The sequence below is a fragment of the Podarcis cretensis genome (assembly GCF_951804945.1).
Source record: "Podarcis cretensis genome assembly, chromosome: 13".
NCBI lineage: Eukaryota > Metazoa > Chordata > Lepidosauria > Squamata > Lacertidae > Podarcis > Podarcis cretensis.
The window spans coordinates 2,161,802-2,182,451 of NC_137182.1; the positions used below are offsets into that span (position 1 = coordinate 2,161,802).

General features: G+C 45.8%; 1 protein-coding gene across 2 annotated transcripts in view; it reads right to left on the reverse strand.

Moving 5' to 3' along the window:
• The window catches only part of TNS3 (tensin 3), a 74,662-nt gene that overhangs the window by 16,856 nt on the left and 37,156 nt on the right, over positions 1 to 20,650 (reverse strand). For both annotated transcript variants that reach the window (XM_079949327.1, XM_079949326.1), the window contains 2 exons: positions 15,743 to 15,903; positions 13,135 to 13,258 (listed from right to left, as the gene is read on the reverse strand). In XM_079949327.1, the coding sequence (XP_079805453.1) occupies positions 13,135 to 13,258; positions 15,743 to 15,903 (285 nt within the window). The remainder of the gene's footprint in view (positions 1 to 13,134; positions 13,259 to 15,742; positions 15,904 to 20,650) is intronic.

Here is a 20,650-nt window from a genome sequence, read left to right on the forward strand (position 1 = left end):
ATGAAGTGTGGTCTAACGCTTAAGTGCAAAGGAGGAGGATAGGGAAATAACCATAACTGAACAGAGTATCTGTATTTAATGCTTAAATGTTCAGTTATCTTTGAAATGGAGGAAGATGGGGAGAAAGCCTGATCAATTATTTCATTGCCTGCACATTCAAGACTTCCAAGCAGCCTGGCCAGATCACTGATCACCTGCTGCTACTGACATCATGCTCCCCAATTTTAGCCTGACACTTCCTTTTTTAATTCCTGAAAGAGACCTGTTTCCTGGACTTTCCAGCTATACATCATCATTTTTTTTAAAAATACAGTTAAAAGCTAAATCCATGCCACTTTTCCACTTGAAAGCAAGGCAAGATGCCCAAAGAAACATCATCTGTGCACCAGGCTCTCTCTCAGCACTCTTTAGATTTTTAACTTGGCTGAGATCACATTAAACGCAGAACTCTTAGCCACTCTAGAAGTAGTAGCAGTAATAATAATAATAATAATAATAATAATAATAATAATAATAATTTGTTACTGGGCATCACGGGGCCAGATCCACTTCTGGAGAGTCATCAGCATTCAGAACATCCACTGGGTGTAGTCTGGAAGTTGTATCTCCAGGATGGCCCACAGATCAAATTTCCTTTCATGGCAGAAAGAAACCTCTCTACGTGTGCCATGACTCCTACAAAGAAACAGCCTCTTGGTGTGTAGGGAATAACGGAGCCCCTGACCATCTACTTGCAGATGTTTTGAACCGCCGCTCCCTGACCATGGGCCACACTCCCTGGGGCAGATGAAAGCTGTGGTCTGAAACATCAGGAGGTCCCAGCTTAGGGATGACTGAATTACAGTCTGCGCAACAAGACTCAGGAACCAAACTGGTCATTCTACTCCACTCTTTCCCCCCAGACTGTCTCTAAAATGGTATATGAACACTGAACACGATAACCACGTATTTATTTATTTTTTTAAAATAAATTCACCTCCATTCCCATGTTTTTTAACCTTACACTTAGGACCCAGCAGATGAAAAACAACACTCTCCCCCCCCCCAAATTCCCTGCATTGGGGGTGGGGAGCATTAGAAATGTTAGATCTCAGGAACTTACTTCTTTATGGGGCTTTAAATACCAGCTGTTATATTATTTATTTAAAAAAGAATGATTTTGTGATTTGTAATTACTAATATGCCGCAATTCAATTTGTGGATACGTTCTTCAAATGAGCCTTGAAAGCCCTTCAGATGTTCACAACGAAGCTGCAATAGCTCCATCAGCAATTTTGGGAGGCTCCCAAAAGTTTAGCTGATTTGGGTTATGTGGTGGAATGGCAGAAATTCTTAGATGATAGCAACTTGCATACTGCTGGTTAGGACACAAAGGAGATAAATGGGGTGAGGGATAATTCTGCCAAAACAGCTATGCTAATTAGGGATCAAACTAAACCGGAGGAGGGGAGAGACACCCACTGAATTCCCCCTCCTGGCCACACTGGGATGTCAGTGGTGACATTCACACTAGTGCCAGCTTATGAGCAAAACTAGGAGTGCTCTACTTTTATTTTCACATGAGACAAAGATGCCTTTCGTTTGTCTAGGGACAAAAACAAAGTGAGGATGTATTTTTAATCATACGCCACCAGACAGATACAAGTCTCTTTGTGCACTCATCCTGCCTTATTCTGAAATATTTGGAAGCAATTACAAGTACAGTCATACGTTGGAAGCCGAACGGAATCTGTTCTGGAAGTCCATTTGACTTCCAAAAAGTTCAGAAACCAAGACGCAGCTTCCGATTGGCTGCAGGAAGCTCCGGAAGCCAATTCCGGTAGTCGCGGAAGCCCTGTCGGAAGTTCGGGTTCCAAAGAACGTTTGCAAACAGGAACCCTCTTATCATCAACCTCTTGTCATCACTCCTGTGCAACTTTGGCCCAGTTCTCACTGGTAATAAACCTGTCTGGGTTGAACCACTGTAAGAAGGGGTAGTGAATGTGGTACCCCACAGGAAGGACTAAAACTCCCATCAGAAACATAAAAAGAACTCGTAGAGGAGACAGAGGTGCACCTAGGCTCCTCTGCGCCCTTGGCAAGGAGATGTATCTGTGCCTCCCACCACGTCCACACACAAAAAAGAGACATAATTCAGTCTTCACAAGCAACTCTTAAACTGGGTGTTTAACAACACTGTCCTATAAATGTCTATTCAAAAGTAAATCCCATTGAGTTCAACGGGGCTTAGTCCTGGGTACAAAGTGGGTACACAGGACTGCAGCCTAAGTCTGGCAAGCCAGAGGCAAGTACTTCTGACAATACCTTGCTTGGCTTTTCCTTACTTCTGAGGAGGCACCAGCAGAAAGGCACTAACTTGGAGGTTGCTCCCCAGTGCACACTTTACTCAGAAGTAAGTACGCTGGCTGGAAAGAAGCCAGCAGTGGCAGTGCCAGCACAGAGGCTGGCTGGGGAAGGGGCTCCGCAGGGCTGCTGTGAGGCCCCACTCATTCCTCCAAAAGAGGTGCAAATTTTGTGCCCTCTAGGTAAGCCTCTGAGGAGAGAAGCAAGAGTCATCTGGGCACTGGGCAAAGTAGATATTTGCTTGTTAGCACAAATGGTATTCTTCAGAAGTGACACTGAGCACCATCTCAGCAGTTATGCACTTTTAATCTGTGAGAATTTAGCAACTCTCCCACCGGGTGATGGTGCCCCCTGAGATGAGCAGGTAAAGGTAAAGGGACCCCTGACCATTAGGTCCAGTCATGGCTGACTCTGGGGTTGCGGCGCTCATCTCGCTTTACTGGCCGAGGGAGCCAGCGTACAGCTTCCGGGTCACGTGGCCAGCAGGACTAAGCCGCTTCTGGCGAACCAGAGCAGTGCGCGGAAACGCCGTTTAGCTTCCCACAGGAGTGATACCTATTCATCTACTTGCACTGGTGTGCTTCCAAACTGCTTGGTTGGCAGGAGCAGGGACCGAGCAACGGGAGCTCACCCCGTCACGGGGATTCGAACCGCCAACCTTCCGATTGGTGAGCCCTAGGCTCTGTGGTTTAACCCACAGCGCCACGCACGTCCAGATGAGCAGGTGCCTCAATGCAAAACAAAAGGTCTTATATTATGTCTGTCAAGAAGAGATGATGATTCTGGAGCCAAGCAGGCACCCTCTTAGCGAGAAATCAGGTTTAAAATCCATCAATATGTTAACTTCCTTTTCTTACTATGAGGATGGAAGATGCCCTGTTTGGAGGCAGGAGGATGACCTTGTTTACCATGTTTTCTAGCATCCTGTTCGCCTGCCCATTCTCCGAAGGGCCTCGCACCCGGTGCATTCTTAGGCTGATCCCGGTGAGACTTCCAGTCTGCGCTCTGCCCCATATTTTGCGCGCCATCTCTTCCTTGAGAACTCCTCGCCATTTCCCCGGGCCAACTCGGCCCCTTCCAAGTTGCAAGAAACACGACAACGGGTTCAGCTCGTGCGCCTCGCGCTGGCCGGGGCGGCGGCGGCGGCAATCCTCCCCCCTCGGCTGCCGGGAAAGAGCCCGGGCAGGAGGGCGCGCCCAACCAAGGCCCGCTCCCAGCCCGGCGGGCGGGATCGGGGCCCCGGGGGCCCGGTCTGCTCTGGGGAAGCCCGGGCCAAACCACCCGGCCGAGGAGCCGCCCGCCGCCCCGTCCCGGGCCGGGGCTCGCCAGCTGCCCGCCCGCCCGCCCGCCTGCCTTCCCGCGCCCCCCGCCCCGCCCAGGCCCCTCGGAGCCTACCTAGCGCCGCCGCCGCCGCCATGGCCGAGCCCCGCCGCCGCCCGCCGCCTCTTCCCCGGGGAAGCCTCCCGGCCAGACTCGGCCGCCCAGCGCCCCGAGACCCGCCCAGGCTCCACCTCCAGCCGCCCGCCCGCCCGCCCGGCTCGCCGCCCCAAGGGCCCTCCCTCCTCGCCTGCCTCCCAGCTCTTTCGAGCCGGCCGGGGGCTCCAGGAAAGGCAGCTTGCAACATGGCAGGAACCAAGAAGGGAAGCCCGGATCAGGATGGCACAGCCCAGGAGCAGCGGGAGCCTCGCGCGGCATCCTCAAGATGCTTCCCTTACATCCCCACAGGAAGAGGCATCTCGGCATCCACCCCACGGGCCCCCCTGAGCTGACCACGGGGCAATTCCCGAGAATGCGCTGCCCCACCAGGCATCTTGCAGGGAAACATCTTCCCCCTGCACAAGGAGTCCCACCGGCTAATTTTACATAGACAGTAGATGCCAATTCAGAGTTTGTCTTTCTGGGCACAGGTTGCCTTCCCAGCGAAGCCTCTGCCCCAACATGTGCTATGCTAGGGAGAAACAGCAGCTCTCCCCGTCACCCATCACTCTGACAGGCATTTCATGAGTGCAGGAAGATCACTGCTAGGAAAACAGTTTTAAGGTTCTAGAGTCAGGTAGGTAGCCATGTTGGTCTGACACAGAAAAAAAAAAAGTTTTTAAAAATTGTCCAGGAGCACCTTAAAGACCAACTCAGTTTGTTCTGGGTATAAGCTTTCGGTTATAAACTTATGATCATCGGTAGCTAAGGACTCAAAATGGGGAGTCAGGAGAGCTGTGACAAACCAATTCAGGTTGTAGAAAAGGAATCTATATGATCGGGGAGTAAGACAACACAATCCTCTTGAAGAAACATTTGAACGTAGGATGGAAAGACAATGCAGACAAGAGGTCACTTTGAAGGTGTTGGTGGTAAGCTGCTTATTTATCCCATCCTGAAGAAAAAGAAAACCAAGAATGTTGCACAAGAGAGAAGCCAACCACCATCATTTCTTCCTCAGAAAGTTCACCCTCCACCCCAAGAGGTTTAGAGGCTGACTGGTCAGATCCAGACTGTGCTCCTTCTTCCTTACAGAGGATCACTGTGGAGAGGCGAGAGCATGACCAGCAGCCTCTGGCCCCTGAGCATGTTTCTTAGCTGGCTCCATGGCAACAGAAGAACCATCCCTGAAACAGAGGAAGAAAGGAGACCTCACAGAATGGCAGCCGGAGAAAGCTCTGTAAGGTCCTCTTTTATGAACCTCGCGGGCGGTGCCAACTCATTCCCTTATGGGCTTCCTAGGAAGAAGACCTTCCCCTTCTGTGTTTACTATGAGGGAGGGAGAAAGGAGACTCCAGCCTGAGTCCTGAGCCCCCCAACATGACTGAGGGTGGCACTGAGCCCACCTCTTGGGACATTACAGAAAGTACAATACAAAGATATTCCCCCTGCCCAGGGATGTTCGCGACCAGAATTATAGTAAACACAGGTAGAGAATAGATCCCTCCTTTCCCACAGAATATGGCCAGGAGCAATTATAGTGCATTACAGATGCAGTGAAATACAACTTTAAAAACCACCCAAAGAGAATTGTAAAATGCACTCTTCAATCTCAAGATACAGCGGTACCTCTGGTTGCGAACGGGATCCGTTCCGGAGGCCCATTCGCATCATGAAAAGCCCGCAACCTGAAGTGCCCTATCTGCGCAGGTGGGCAGCATGATTTGGCGCTTCCGTGCATGTGCAAAGCGCGATTTAGTGCTTCTGCGCATGCGGTGAAACCCGGAAGTAGCCCTTTCCGGTATTTCCAGGTCACCGCGGGACGCAACCTGAAAAACGTAACATGAAGCTAACGTAACATGAGGTATGACAGTATTGTGTAGGACCTCACTGTCCTAGGCTAGCAGCTGAAAGCCAACAAATCTCCCACTGAAAGTGAATTAAGAACATTGGTTCCTGCCGAAAAACAGTGACCACACCTGCCAGCTTCTTAAAGGAGATCCTGCTGCTCAACAAGGAGAATTGCACCAACACCAGGCATGCTGCTCTTGGAGCAATGAACTCTGCAAGAATAGCAAAGTAGTCTGAGCAAGAGAAGGCAGGAGCATTACAGACTTCATCTAGAATGTCTCCACACTCTCTCAGAGACAGGCTTAAGACTGTGATTTGCTTCGCCCTCCCCATCGCTAATAACACAGAAGGCGAGAAGCCAAAAGAAGAGCCCTGGAAGGAAGGCCGAGTGGCTAACTGAGTGCTGGCTCCAACCCCTGTGAGCCCCAGGCACCAGGCACTGTGAGAAACAGCCAGGATTCACTCCTCCCAGGAGAGGGGAGAGAGACTATAAATGTCTCACCCTGAATGTAAGTGACCCGTTTGAAGGACTCTATGATTTGAAAATAGATGCTGCATGTACTTTTGTTACTTAAGAAAAATCTTAATAAGCACATTCACACACAGACTGTTGAACTGGAAGGGGTTCCGAGAGTCAGGTTCCCTGCAGTCCAGAATGGACTTTCTATGAAGCTGGCTATCTTTGCTGCTTACTTGTGAGTAAACCAGAACATCTGTCATGTAAAGAATAGGCTAGGAAGTTTAGGATCAGAATTGTAATAGACCAACGTGCTCTTCCAAGACGTGGGAGAGACTCGGGGAGTGTAGGCTGCTTGTATACTCTGAGTAACTAATAAGGGAACTGCCTGGGAAACGCAAGGCGCGTTGGTCTCAGAGTCCCCAGGGAAATGAGCAAGCTTCTTTGATCTTGGACAAGGAAAGGGCAGCTGGAAGCTAGCCTTGCTTTTCCTAGCAATCTGTGTCACGGTTAAACTGAGGAGTGCCAAGTTTACTTTCCAAAAGTAATCTGTTTGGTGCACCCAGGTCCCCTCCCGTCAGGGCTGCAAGAGTAAGTGGGAAGCTGGTGGCAGCAACTACCAGAGAGTAAGACCCGTTGACAACACGGTAGGACTGTTGGGTTGCAGTTGGACAAAGAAGGGGGTGGGGCACAGCGTTATCTTTTATCTTGATTTTCACTGTCTGCATGTGTTCTATATTTTAACTTGTAAGCCATCCTAGAAATATTTATGCAGAAGGGCGGCCTACCAATTATTAAAACAAACAACCTTTTAAAATCTATTCAGGAAAATCCAGCCTGCTGCATACTGAACAAGAGACACACATGTTTTGCTTTGTAGCAAATATTTATCTTTATCTGCGATTACAAATGTTAGGGTATTGTTGGAAGCTAAAATTGTATCCATCTCATCTTCCACCTGAGTTCTGAGATCCACAAACTCTTGTAAGTTCAGTGTAAACACAAGAAACAGAACAATGCAAACATCTGATAGCAAGAATAATCCAGGAAGCTGGGGGGACCGACATCCTTGAGGAGAGGAATGGGGAACCTGAGGCTCCCATATGTTGTTGGAGTGCAACTGTCCCTGATCCTTACGCTTATCCTTGGGCTGGTGCCCAGCAACATCTCAGGGGCCACAGCGCCCCCCCCCCACTCAAGGAAACATGGATAGCTTTCCATGTAACAACAATAAATGTTATCCCTGACAGCAGATTTATAATTATTCAGACTTGTTTTGAGAGGCAGTAAAGTGTCACCACCTTTCCAAAAGATGCTAGAAATTCTGAAGAACTGATACTAGAAAGGAAAAAAAGTGAGATGAAGTCAGATAAATATGGGATGACCCCACACCTTGTTTGATTTCTACTTCTAGCAATTACCATCGCCTTGATATTAGTAAAGGAGTGAATGCAGACAGACAGACATATACTTACATAGGGTAGATCTGGCAGCCATAAAATATCTCCAATGCAATCCAGTCATGACTATAGCAATGAAGTTAGACAAGGCACCATGACCAACTTGGGTTGGATTAGACCCAAAATGAATAAAAAGCAGCAGAATTTATGCAATGCAATATATACATTATATATTTGAAGATATTTCTTACAAGAACACCACTGGTAAGAAGTTTTCAATGGAAGCCAGACGGGCCATTATCAGGGATGGATGGAATGGGGCAAAGTTTGCTGGTGGGTTGCTTGAAAAAGAGGCAGAGAGAGACCTCTCCTCTCCTCTCCCCATCCACAAGAACAACACAGAAATCACTCCCCCACCCACCCCTGCTTGAACCCAGAAGCCTTGCTATGGGGGCTTATCTCTATTTGGATCATGGCCTGGGACTGAAGAGATGGGCCTCACTGCCCAACCTATAGAACCTTCCCCTCAAGAACTGCTTCCCAGTGCCAGGAAGAGAAAGATAGCAAGAGCGTAGCAAAGGCATCTTCCGCTTGCGGCCACGGGGAGCAAGGAAAGCAAGAAAGACGCTTGCCTGGCCCTTCCTCTCTGCACATAAGGGACACACTTTTTGCAGGCGTGCTTGTTCCCTGCCTGGGTGCTTAGTTTGCTTCTCAGGAAGGCCCTGACACTGCATGCAAGGCAGGAGCAATGGTGCTAAGCAGAACAGTCCACTTCTCTTCCTTCTTGTGAGCCTTTCTTCCTTAAGGCTCCTTGAACTAAGAGAAGTTTTAAAAGAAAGAAAGACAACAAATGCTATTTGGTGGGGTGTTTTGTGGGCTCAGTTACAAGCTTCCAAAAAACCTGCTGCTTACTAGCCAGGCCAGGCCTCTTCATAGCCTAGCCATTTGAGAAGTGGCCCTCCACCATGTCCTGACTGCCCCCCCTTGGCACGCTGGGACGGTTTTGCAGGAGTGGGTTAATATATGGGCTGGAGATTTTGAAAGCTAGACTGAAGAAACCTCTCTGTGGACAGTTTTGGCTTAATGAATCCAGTCTCTGTGTCAGCTTCTGCTGACCTTTGAAAATCCTTTCCAAGTCCTGTGATTCTATGGCAGCAAATGTTCAAGCACAGAACATTTGTGAGACGCAGCTCAAATCTCTGGCAATTGGCTTGGTGCAGAATGTTTTAGCTTGTGTAATGGAGCTACACAAAGGGACCTCAATTCACTGCTTGAGGCATAAGACAAGAGGGTCTTTATAAGTCCCAGAGTGGGATACACAGAGCATTCTTGTTTCTTCAGAAGCACACAGGAACCCTCCACTGCAAAACTAGCTGCCCTCACAATGCCAGCTACCGAGTTTCCACTGCTGGATGTTTTTGATGTTTACATTTAATTTGAAAAGCCAGGGGGAACGACATACTGCTTGAAGAAGGCTACCTGCTTTTCAAAATGGGATTTAGCTGCTCGTGGGCTGGATTGCTTACCTGACACACAACTTAAAAGTAGAGGAAGACACATTTTAACAGTGCTCTTTTGTGCAAACAAGGACGTAGCCTCAAATGGACAAATGCAATATGTAAACTGGCCAGTTGTGGGTATCTTCCACAGCAACTCCTGGGACTGCAGCAGTATTTTGCTCTGTATTTTATAATTTTATAGTACAATGGAACCTCGGTTTTTGAACATAATCTGTTCTCGACGACTGTTTGACTTCCAAAACGTTGGAAATCAGGAGCAAGGGGCAGTCGGCAAAATCCACTAAGAAAAAAGAAAAGCATGCAGTGGAAGCCATTTGACTTCTGAGGCGTGTTCAAAAACGGAAGCAATTACTTCCGGGTTTTTGGCATTCGGCTTCCGAGAAGCTTGAAAACCGAGGTTCCACTGTATTATGATGTTTTAATGATACCAATATGGTATTTTTCATGAGCTGGTGGTTTATAAGTAGTTTTATAAAATAAATCAATAACATAAAATAATCCCAGGAATGCCCAAATTGTGAACCTGAATCTTCCACCTCACCTAAGACAGGCTGAACCCCTGTTTCTTAACCTATCTCTACCTTGCCCATTCCCAATGTCAGAACTTGAAATTAGAAGATTGCAGGTTCCTGCCTATGAAGACCATTCCAAGAAACCTCATGGACATAACTGGGAGGAGTTTACAAACATACCCCATTTCTCCAGCTAGGTATTAGTAATACAAACCAGAACAACATGCTTATCCAGGATTAAATCCTAAATGAACTACAGTGGTACCTCAGGTTAAGAACTTAATTCGTTCTAGAGCGCCGTTCTTAACCTGAAACTGTTCTTAACCTAAGGTACCACTTTAGCTAATGGGGCCTCCACCACCTGTGCCACCACCATGCAATTTCTGTTCTCATCCTGAAGCAAAGTTCTTAATCCGAGGTACTATTTCTGGGTTAGCCGAGTCTGTAACCTGAAGCGTCTGTAACCTGAAGCGTCTGTAACCCGAGGTACCACTGTATGTTCCACTGGCATTGAACAGAAGGAGCTGAAGACTCAAGGGAGCTGCTGATTCAACAACCAGGGTGCTCCTGGACAAGAGGAGACAGCATGAGGCTGCTCACTTCCCTTTCATGGCCATTTGCATCTCCACTGCCATAACTACTCCTGCTGGAGACCCAAGCATCAGTGGCAGGGGCGCCATCTATGTGGGGCCGTGGGGCGTGCTGCTGTCATGCGTGCATGTTGTGGGGAGTGCACGCATGTGTGTGGTGACATTGCATGGCCCCAGACCCCTCAATCATGGGAGGCAAGCCTGATCAGTAGTGTCCTGACCCTCAATCTCACCAATCCTTCATTACCTGACTCACAAACAGGTAAGAACACAACATAAAAACAGAAGCATCCAGTAAATGCAGAATTTAAACTTGCAGACAAACATGATGAATAAATTAGCAGCAAAGCACACAAAATGTACCTTATGATAGCACAAAATGCAGGGTGCAGAAAAAGCAGTTATTCTCACAGCGACATAGTGGGGGGAAATAGCACAAGATAGACAGAAAAGTGCCTTCCCTAAGACCACCAAGGGAGTTCATGGATGAAATGTGAACCAAGAGCTTCCTGGCTCAAAGAAGACACTAGCTCAGCGCAGACTAGAGCCCATCTCAGACATTCATTTAGATATAATGTATGGATATGGGAATGGGGTGGGAAGGATCTTGGGTGCAGGATTTGCCCCAGATCTACACCCATGTATTATAATGTGCTCAGAGCGCTGCAGCATTTATGCTTACTGTCCAGCTGCCTTGGTCTAACTGAGGTGAAAGGCAGGGTATACTTTTAACAAACAGATGAGAAAACAGGAACATACTCATGGAGTAAACATTAAAAACTAACTTTCTTTAAGGTCCTATCAGTGGCTTCTGTTTTATAGTTTCCAAAGAGGAATCTCACACCAGTTTAATCAAAAACCTGGATGAACCTAACAAGCCAAAGAATTCAGGGGCATCTATCTGACAGATCTTCATAGAAATAGTCTGGTTGCAGATCATTTGTTTTTTCCAAGTCATTTTCACTGACAGTGACAACATATTTTGGTATGCAGAAACAGAAAGCACCCGGCTTGACTGAACATGCACAGATCATAGTCCTCTCTGACAAACATGTTTTTGTCGAGGAGAAAAGGGAAAAATACCACCAGAAACAGTTCATTTACGAACATGCCCAATAATAGAAGCTCCCTCTGAGAAGCTTTGTCCAGCTCTGGGACAATTCACCATCAAGGGACACACTAGAAATAGCACAAAGTATGGCAACTTATGCTCAGTTGGTCCCATTTTGCTAAGAGGATATCCAGACCTGTTACCGGCCCCTAGTAGGTATCATCACCTCTATTGTGATGTTTCTGTATGTATATTATTAAGGTTAGATGTGCCCCCTTCTCTTTGCCTAGGTGGGAATATGGATGGCTCCAGTGGCGTAGCGTGGGTTGTCAGCGCCACCTAACCCGTGGATTTGCACCCCCTAACCCGTGGATTTGCGCCCCCTAACCCGTGGATTTGCTCTAACTCCAGATGTTGCGCAAGGTGCGGCCGGCCCCCCCTGCACCCCCCACCCTACGCCACTGGATGGCTCTGTGGTCTTAATCTTATTTCATCCTGTTTTTATATACCCCCCTCTCTTCCCACTCCTGTGTGACTGCATTTATGTGGACAGCCACAAAATAAATAAATACATAGATGGTCCTCCCTCCCCTCGCTGGGGCTGCTGCCCAAACCAGGGAAAGGCTGCAGCACAGAAGCACCAGGATGGGGTGGGCGGCAGCATCAAGGGGGTGGGTGGGAGGACAGTGGCTGCTCTCGGCTGCCCTCCTGCCCAGCTTGCAGCAGGAGATGGCTTGGCAGCCAGGGGTGGAGCCTGCAGGCAACCCCCACACCCCAACCCCCACTTGCGAATGAGGTGTCAAGGCGTGGAGAGGCAGTGGGGAGGGCCAGGGGGAGGGAAGGTCAACCTGCCCAGTTTAGCCTCAACCCCTTATGGCTCACCTGGTGCACCTTACTCCACTCCCGCCCCCACCATGCGCTGGGGGGGGGGGGGAGTTGCCAACTTCCAAGTGTCTCTACTCCAGAGACAATTGTCTCTCTTTCTTCTCTCCCTATTAAAGTGGAGTGCTCCCCACTTTACACAGTTTCACTTACATGCACAAGCTCCTGGAATGTACCCCCTGTGTAAACGGGGGGGGGGGGTGTGTCCTGTAATAATAATCGAGGTGAGTATGGATGCGTGTGCAAGTTCACACTCGGACACCCCACACTCCAAAAGCCTTCTGTATTGAATAGATTATATAACTCTGAAGGCAGTGCTTTATTAAGATATCATTTATGCAATGAAATGTTTCAGTAATTAGCATAGTAACACTGCTCAAGTAGCCAAATGAATGAATTTGCAGACTGTCCACAGAAATGTTAGCAGCAGGAAAAATATTCTATAAATTCTTTGTTCTTACGAAGCGCCAAACTTCATCAACCACGCAGGAGAAAATAGACTTAAAATGTCACCTATGAGCAGAGTCCACATTCAGGAATATGTGTACCTGGATTCTCTGTAAATGATAAACTGTTTTAGCTGACAAAACATGCAAAGCTAAATATAGCATCTGATCTAACTCAGGCTTCTTGCACACTTCAGCAATTTTATTGTTGTCAATGCTGCAATGGGTCTGGGTCTCTAGGGTGATCAAATGCAAAGAAGAAGTCCCTGTATTTTCAACAGCTATACAGAAAAGGGAATTTTGGCAGGTGCCCCTTGCCATGTGAGAGTCTGAAGAGACATGTCTGCTGAAATTCCATCTTTTATATGACCATTAAGTGCACAAGATACCTACTTTTTTATCTATTTATACTCCCTGTTTTGCTTCCCGTTATTAATGTTAAGCAAACAGTTGAAGAAGCTGCAGCTATTTTGCAGAAGGAAAGTCTAGTCTGTACTGTGGAACAATTCTAACAGTTCTAAGAGCACAGCTTTGAGAGGCCAGAGCTGTGAGGACAATGGCAATGGCACCCACCTGAGAGGCACCAGAACTGAGTTCCAGTGAGTTCTGGCTGAAAAAACCCTGGTTGTAAGATATAGAAGCAAAATACAAAACTCGCTGTCTCACCATAGGGAGTCTCTGGTGATACTGGAAATTCTGTAGTCTGGAGCATTTCATTCCCAATTTTTGTTGGTGAGAAGATGCTGCTGTCTGCTTCATCCCGGCCTTCCTGATAGTGTTCAACACGCCTCTAGATTATAAAATAGAAACATGGAGGAAGCCCATTTTTTCCAGGCACGATCAAGTCAGCCTACATAAACCTTTTGCCCCACTTTTAAAACAGAAAGATCTCTGCGCTCCTAAAGCCGCAGACAAGTGGACACATGCAGCCCAGTCGCAGTTAATCTGGGGAAATGACCACTGACCCCATTGCCAGATTGACATCTCCTGGGTCCAAAGTGGTAACTACAACAACAGCACAGGGCTGGTTCCAAATCTTTGAAGGCATGCAGGCAATCCCAAAAACAGTGGTAGATTAGGCATTCTTACTCAAGTAATACTTTCTTTCCTGGGGTGTATAGGATGTCAGGGGAGGGGAAGTACCTCTGGTGGGGGACATGCAGTGCTCCTTCTTGGGCAGTTTGCTCATCTTTGGTCCCCCCCCCCCTGCACTCAGCTCTCACCTGCGGCTCCTAGAAGCTGTCAGCAGACGACAGCGGACACGCCCTGGGGGGAAATGGCTTCAAATGCCTGGCTAAAGAGGTGAGGTCGACTGATGGGTCTTAAACCCTTGGTGAGTGAGGGACATCCCTGCATGCAAAGACAGGCTCTGGCAGATTGAGTGGACAAGACCAACACTGGGTCCCATGGTCGGTAAAGCGCTTCCTGCACCTGCTGCTGAGGGAAATGAGGGGCAGGTGGAGCTTGTCATCTTGGAAAGGGAGCCTGTCTAGGACAATGCTGATCCTAAACCTTCATGCCTTGCAGCCATACTCATTCTTGAGAAAAGTTTCAGGAGTAAACCCTGAGGAACAGTCCAAACCCACTGCCTTGCGGAACGTCTTTGGGAGAAGAAAAGGTGAAGGAGTAAACGCTACACAAATCCAGAATGAAGTCCCTAAGGCAATGGAAACAAACTCCTTTGTGCCTAGCAAGCTGGTACATCAGGACCATGTGTCCTGGCTTGTCCACCAGCCTATTACAGGTCAATGACTCATGGAAGATGGCCATCATTGACCGTGAGCTGAAAAGGCTCAACACTAACCTTGCCGCTCTACAGGACACCAGACTCACTTCGAATGGCAGCCTCTGAGAGTGAAACTACACCTTTTTCTGGCAAGGAGGGCACGTTCACGGCATAGCTTTCACAGTGAGGACCTCTCTTCTGTCTGTGATAGAACTACCAGCTGGAGGGCTCAGAATGCTTGCTTTCCCTCTGCCTCTCAACAACCTCCGGTCTGGTTAGCATCTTGAGTGTCTAGGCTCCCACTTTGTGCTCTGACCATACAGACCAAGGACCAGTTCCAAGAGGAGCAAGACCAGGTTGTCAGGAGGGTCCCAGCCTGAGAACACCTATTCCTGCTGAGAGAATTCGGTGCTAGAGTTGGGAACGATCATCACACATTGGACAACTGCATAGGCCACTTTGGTATTATTGGCAGCATGAAGGAATACGGGCAAAGGAAGGCCTGCCTGAACTGTGCACAGCCTCTGCACCACGAGCACCAAGGCAAAACATTGAGTGTCCTGGAAACAGCCAATATCAGGCCACAGGAACCAGCTGGACTTGATGGACACCAGGCAATCAGCATTGAACTGTGTTCGTGCCACACGGAGCTACCACAATGCTGACTGTGACACAGGTAGTCACTCCCTGGTGGCAAGAAAGATCCATCTCCAGCCAAAGACAGCCCAAAGCCCAAAGCCCAAAGCCCAAAGTACGGCCTTGAATCAACACTGCCAGAACAGTCATGCCTGAACTTCTTGAGTGCTTCCCTGATTTTGTTGAACAAGCTCTACTGACCTGCACCAGACATCGTGTTGAAGCAAGGTGAGACCGCATACAAGAGGCAACCTATAACACAGCTATGTCCTCCTTGGGCAAAAGAAACAAACTGACTCCCGGCTGGTTAGAGGCTGGCATTAAATGACATGGAATCTGTTATTGCTGTGAGGCTCTCCTCAACTACAAGTGTGTTCCCTGTGAAAATACCCTTGCTACACTGAGAAAGGCAAGGAGTGATGCCCAGCGGATTGCCAGACAATGTGCCACTGACTCCTAAGGCTGTGCCAGAGCATCCAACTTGCTGCTGACACCAGCAACATTCGCCAAGGATGTGCTCTACGGGGAGCTGGCCTCATGCATCAGACCCATTGGCAGACCAACTGTGTTGCACAAAGGTATCTGCAAACATGACATGAAAGCTGGCAACATCAAGCTGGGACTCCCTTGTAGACAACAGCAGCACCTGGAGACAACCAGTCAGGTCACATATCGACAGCAGTGACCAGAGGAGGAATGACTGCTGAGAGGAGTGCAGAAGGAAGAAACACCATGGTACACCTGCACCAGCACAAATGGATGCCTTCCTCTACTGCAACAAAACATGTCTCTCCCCTATCAGCCTCTACAGCCACAGCAGGTGCTGCTACCTTCCAACAGCTTGACCTCACCCCCAAAGGCGCACTCTTCCATTGTCTCTCAAGACAGATGGATGCCAACCAACTTTCTTACCTCATTTGACTCCCCTCCAGGCCTGTATGAACCCAGTCTTTCCGCAGAAGGCACCGCCCATTCACACTTTGGATATAATGGCTGGGCTGAGACATTGTTCTCAAACTGTGCCTGGCTTAACTTCTTGTTTAGTCCACTCAATACGTCATCTGCTTGAGAGCCTGGAGATACAAACACACAGAGAAGCTCGATCTGGTTACACGTTAAACATTCAGACAAATACTTTGCAGCAAAATCTATTGGGCAATATAAAAAGTGACCACCAGGTAAAGTGAGTTTGCAGTAAAGGGATGTAATTCATTGCCAAGGATAAAATCAAGTAGATTTACTTAAAATGGCATCACTGACTGCAGTGTTGTCAGCAAACCTAGCCAAAGTAAATTCTAACATTTTGCAATCCAAGTGAGCCCTGGTTAATACTCGCCGTATGTCATCCCTGTACTGCTATTTGCTCATAAAAAGGAACTAACACCGGTTGCTTAATATTTATAAGAAATACTTCCTTGTTTATCAGAAATGCTACAGCTGCCAGCACATGCGTGTATTTTTATGTAAGCGTAGGGGAGAAAGAAATGGGGAAGACATAGCAGGGTGGAAAATGGAAGCTTCCCTTTTTAAGCACAGCCTAAGGGAAAGCCTAAGGGATGTGGGTGGCGCTGTGGGTTAAACCACAGAGCCTAGGACTTGCCATTCAGAAGGTCGGCGATTCGAATCCCCGCGACAGGGTGAGAATCCCTTGCTCGGTCCTGCTCCTGCCAACCTAGCAGTTCGAAAGCACGTCAAAGTGCAAGTAGATAAATAGGTACCGCTCTGGCGGGAAGGTAAACGGCGTTTCCATGCGCTGCTCTGGTTCACCAGAAGCGGCTTAGTCATGCTGGCCACTTGACCTGGAAGCTGTACGCTGGCTCCCTCGGCCAATAAAGCGAGATGAGTACCGCAACCCCAGAGTCGGTCACGACTGGACCTAATGGTCAGGGGTCCCTTTACCTTTACCTTTAAGGGAAAGTTAGGCTAAAAGCCCCTTTTCCATCCTAAAATATTTTCTTTCCAGGGAGCAGGCAAAAAGTGGTCTGCTTCTAGTACACTGTTTATGATTCAATTTATTATTATTTTTAATATATTTTTATTAAAGATTTCTTGGTTTACAAAAGTTATGTGCAATGTCTCTTTTTTCAAGTTACATTTTCTACAGGTCAGTTTCATTTGTTGAGAGATGAGTGTTACATTAGGAAGAAGAGGGGGGAAGAGGGGTTGGGGGTTGGGTGGCAATGCTTCTATTCTATTTATTGTATTTGTGGGCTTTAGTGGTGCGAGAGGTTGGGGTTGGCCTAGGGTGTGATTGTTGCTTGTTTGTGATTGGCTGTGGTGAACTTTGTTTTCATGTGTGAGTGAAGTTTTTTGGATCAGGTTAGACATATTGATTCGAATGCTGTTGGCGGGTTCCTGCTGTTGTCTTGCTGGCCTGTGTATGTGATGAAGGCGTCTTCTTCTATTTGTCCCTGTGTCAGTTTCAGTTTGTTGGTTAATTTTTCTAGTAGGGCTGTTTCCCATACTACTTGGTACCATTGGTCCATGCTTACTCCTGACAGGTCTCTCCAGTGTCTGGTTATGATGCTTCTGGCTGCTGAGAGTAGGTGGGTTATGAGTTCTTTGTGGTGCAAGTGGGCATTATTGTCTTGGAAGATGTTTAGTAAGGCCAATTCTGGGGTGATTTCTAATACCTGTTTGGTTATTTTACTTATTTCTCGTATGACTGATGTCCAGAAGAGCTGGGTATTCATAATTCAAGTTATGAAATATCGTATCACCACAGAAAACTTGGATGATCCAATTTTAGAAATAGCAGGTCTTGTGGTAATTCTAGAATAACTGGCTGAATTTAGATGAAACCTGTTAAGTATTGTCACAGTAAACATTTGCCGCTTTCCTGGCTGGAGGGGAGAACTGGGGTGAAAGGGAAGGGAAACACCTGAGAAACATTAGCCTGAACCCTGAGATTGTGTTTACTTCCTTTCCCGCCAGTTATTCAGCTGAGAGTGGCCTGGCCAGTATAAAGACCTAAAAAGTGGAAAGCCACCGGGACCGGATGGATTCACAGCAAAATATTACAAAGAAATGAAATACGCCCTACTTGTACCGTTGAAAGAAGTGATTAACAATATATTAAGAAAAGGAGAATTACCAGAAACTTGGAAAGAAGCATATATTACATTAATACCAAAACAAGATTCGGATTTAACACAAGTAAAGAACTATAGGCCAATTTCGCTGTTAAATAATGATTACAAACTATTTGCAAGCATACTGGCAAATAGATTGAAAAAGATATTGAATGAGATAATTCATAAGGACCAAGCAGGCTTTTTACCTGGCAGACAGATGAAAGACAACATAAGAAATAGAGTTAATACAATTGAATATCTGACTGCCAGAAATGAAAAGCAAGCGGTGTTAATTTTTGTGGATGCGGACAAGGCCTTTGATAATATATCTTGGGAATTCATGTTAAAGAATCTGGAATTAATGGACACTGGACAATTCTTCTTAAAAGGATTAAAAGCTATATATTCAGAACAGAGAGCAAAATTGATTGTAAATAATATAGTAACAGAAAGTATCGATATTACGAAAGGTACAAGACAAGGGTGTCCATTATCACCATTATTATTCATATCGGTACTGGAAGTCCTTCTACAGACAATAAGGAGAAATGAAACAATAAAAGGAATTTCAGTTGGTCGGAATGAGTATAAAGTGAAAGCCTTTGCAGATGACTTGGTACTAACAATAGAAGATCCAGTTACAAGTGTTAAAGGAGTATTAGAAGAGATAGAACAGTTTGGGCAAGTGGCAGGTTTTTAATTGAACAAAAAGAAAACCAAAATGATAGTTAAAAATATGAAACAGGACTTGGTGGAAGTACTGCAACAACAGATTGGCATAGAAGCAGTAAAAAAAAGTTAAATATTTAGGAATTTGGTTAACACCTAAAAATATTGATCTTTTTTAAAATAATTATACACTGGTGTGGAATAGAATTAAAAGAGACTTGGAAATATGGGGAAGGATGAAATTGTCATTTTGGGGATGGATTTCTGCTATCAAAATGAATGTGCTACCAAAGATGTTATTTTTGTTTCAGTCAATTCCAATAATCAAGGGGGCAACAATTTTTAAAGAGTGGCAAAAAGGAATTTCAAGATATATCTGGCAGGGAAAGAAGCCGACAATACAATGTAAGTTGTTAACAGATGTTAAAGAAAGAGGAGGCTTCGCCCTGCCAGATTTGAAATTGTATTATGAAGCATCTTGTCTCTGTTGGTTAAAGGAATGGATGTTATTAGAAAATACAGAATTGTTAGATCTGGAAGGTTATGATAATAGATTTGGTTGGCACGCATATTTATGGTATAACAAAACAAAAGTCCATAAAGGATTTGGAAACCACATATTTCGAAGATCTCTAATAGAAATATGGGATAGGTATCAAAACCTACTGGAACGTAAAACGCCACATTGGTTATCTCCATTAGAATCAATGAGTGTGAAAAGGATCAATATGGGTGGGAATTGGATAACTTATGGGGAATTAATACAAAAAGAAGGGAGTAAGTGGAAGATGAAGCCATATGAAGAAGTTAAAGAATATGTGAATGATTGGCTCCACTACCACCAGGTCAATGAAATGTTTAAACAGGATTTTAAAGAAAAAGGATTTGATGATAATAAATCAAAGTTTGAAGTAGAGATATTAAGTAATAAATATAAATTTTTGTCCAAAATGTATAAATTGATGCTTGAATGGCATTTGAAGGATGAGGAGATAAAGTCGGTAATGATTCATTGGGCCAAAGATATTGGGTATAATATACAGTTGAATGATTGGGAAAAACCATGGAATGAAGGTTTAAAATTTACTGCATGCAATGCCTTAAAGGAAAATGTGATGAAAATGATGTATAGATATTACACCAGTTAAATTAGCTAAAATGTATAAAGTTAGCAATAAATATTGGAAATGCAAAGAAAAAGAGGGAACATTTTATCATATGTGGTGGGAATGTAAAAAGGTGAAAAATGTCTGGCAGGTGATATATAGTGAGATGAAAAAAATGTTGAAATATACATTTATTAAGAAACCAAAAGTATTTTTACTTGGCATTGTAGGAGATGATATAAACAGAAAGGATTGTAAGTTGTTTTTATATGCAATGACGGCAGCAAGAATATTATTGGCACAAAAATGGAAGCAAGAAGAATTACCGACAAAAGAAGACAAAAGAATGGAGGATGAAATTGATGGACTATGCAGAATTGGATAGGCTAACCGGAAGAATTCGAAACCTGCGGGATCAGAAATTCACAGAAGACTGGTGTAAATTTACGGACTATTTGAAAAGTAATTGGGATGACCAGATTACGTTTGTAGGTTTGCAAGAAGTTCTGTGAGGTAAATTATTTGAATTATTGCAAAAATGGTTAAAGAGGTGGATTGTGAGTTAAGATAATTAAAGGCAATAGGAATTTAAGAAATGCAGAAGAAATGATAAAAATGGTGGATCATCAGAGGTGCTGATGGAAGTCCAAAAAGATTGTATAAGATGTGAAGTTCTGTGGAATGTATAATTGGTATGTTGAAATTAATAAAAATTATATATATATATATATAAAAAGAGTGAGTGGCCTGGCCAGAGGCATTAGCCAACGGCCTCTCAACCCCTGGATCAGCTGTGAATGAAGCCATTTCTGTTGGCCTTAAACTGGGAAGAGCAGATTCCTCCCCTACAAACCAGGCAGAGAATACAGCGGCTATTTTCTGAGATCTGCTTTTCATCAGCAAGATTCCCCTAGAGATGTTTCAGTGGTCTCTGAAAATACAGTACATTTGCATCTTATGTGGGGGTGATG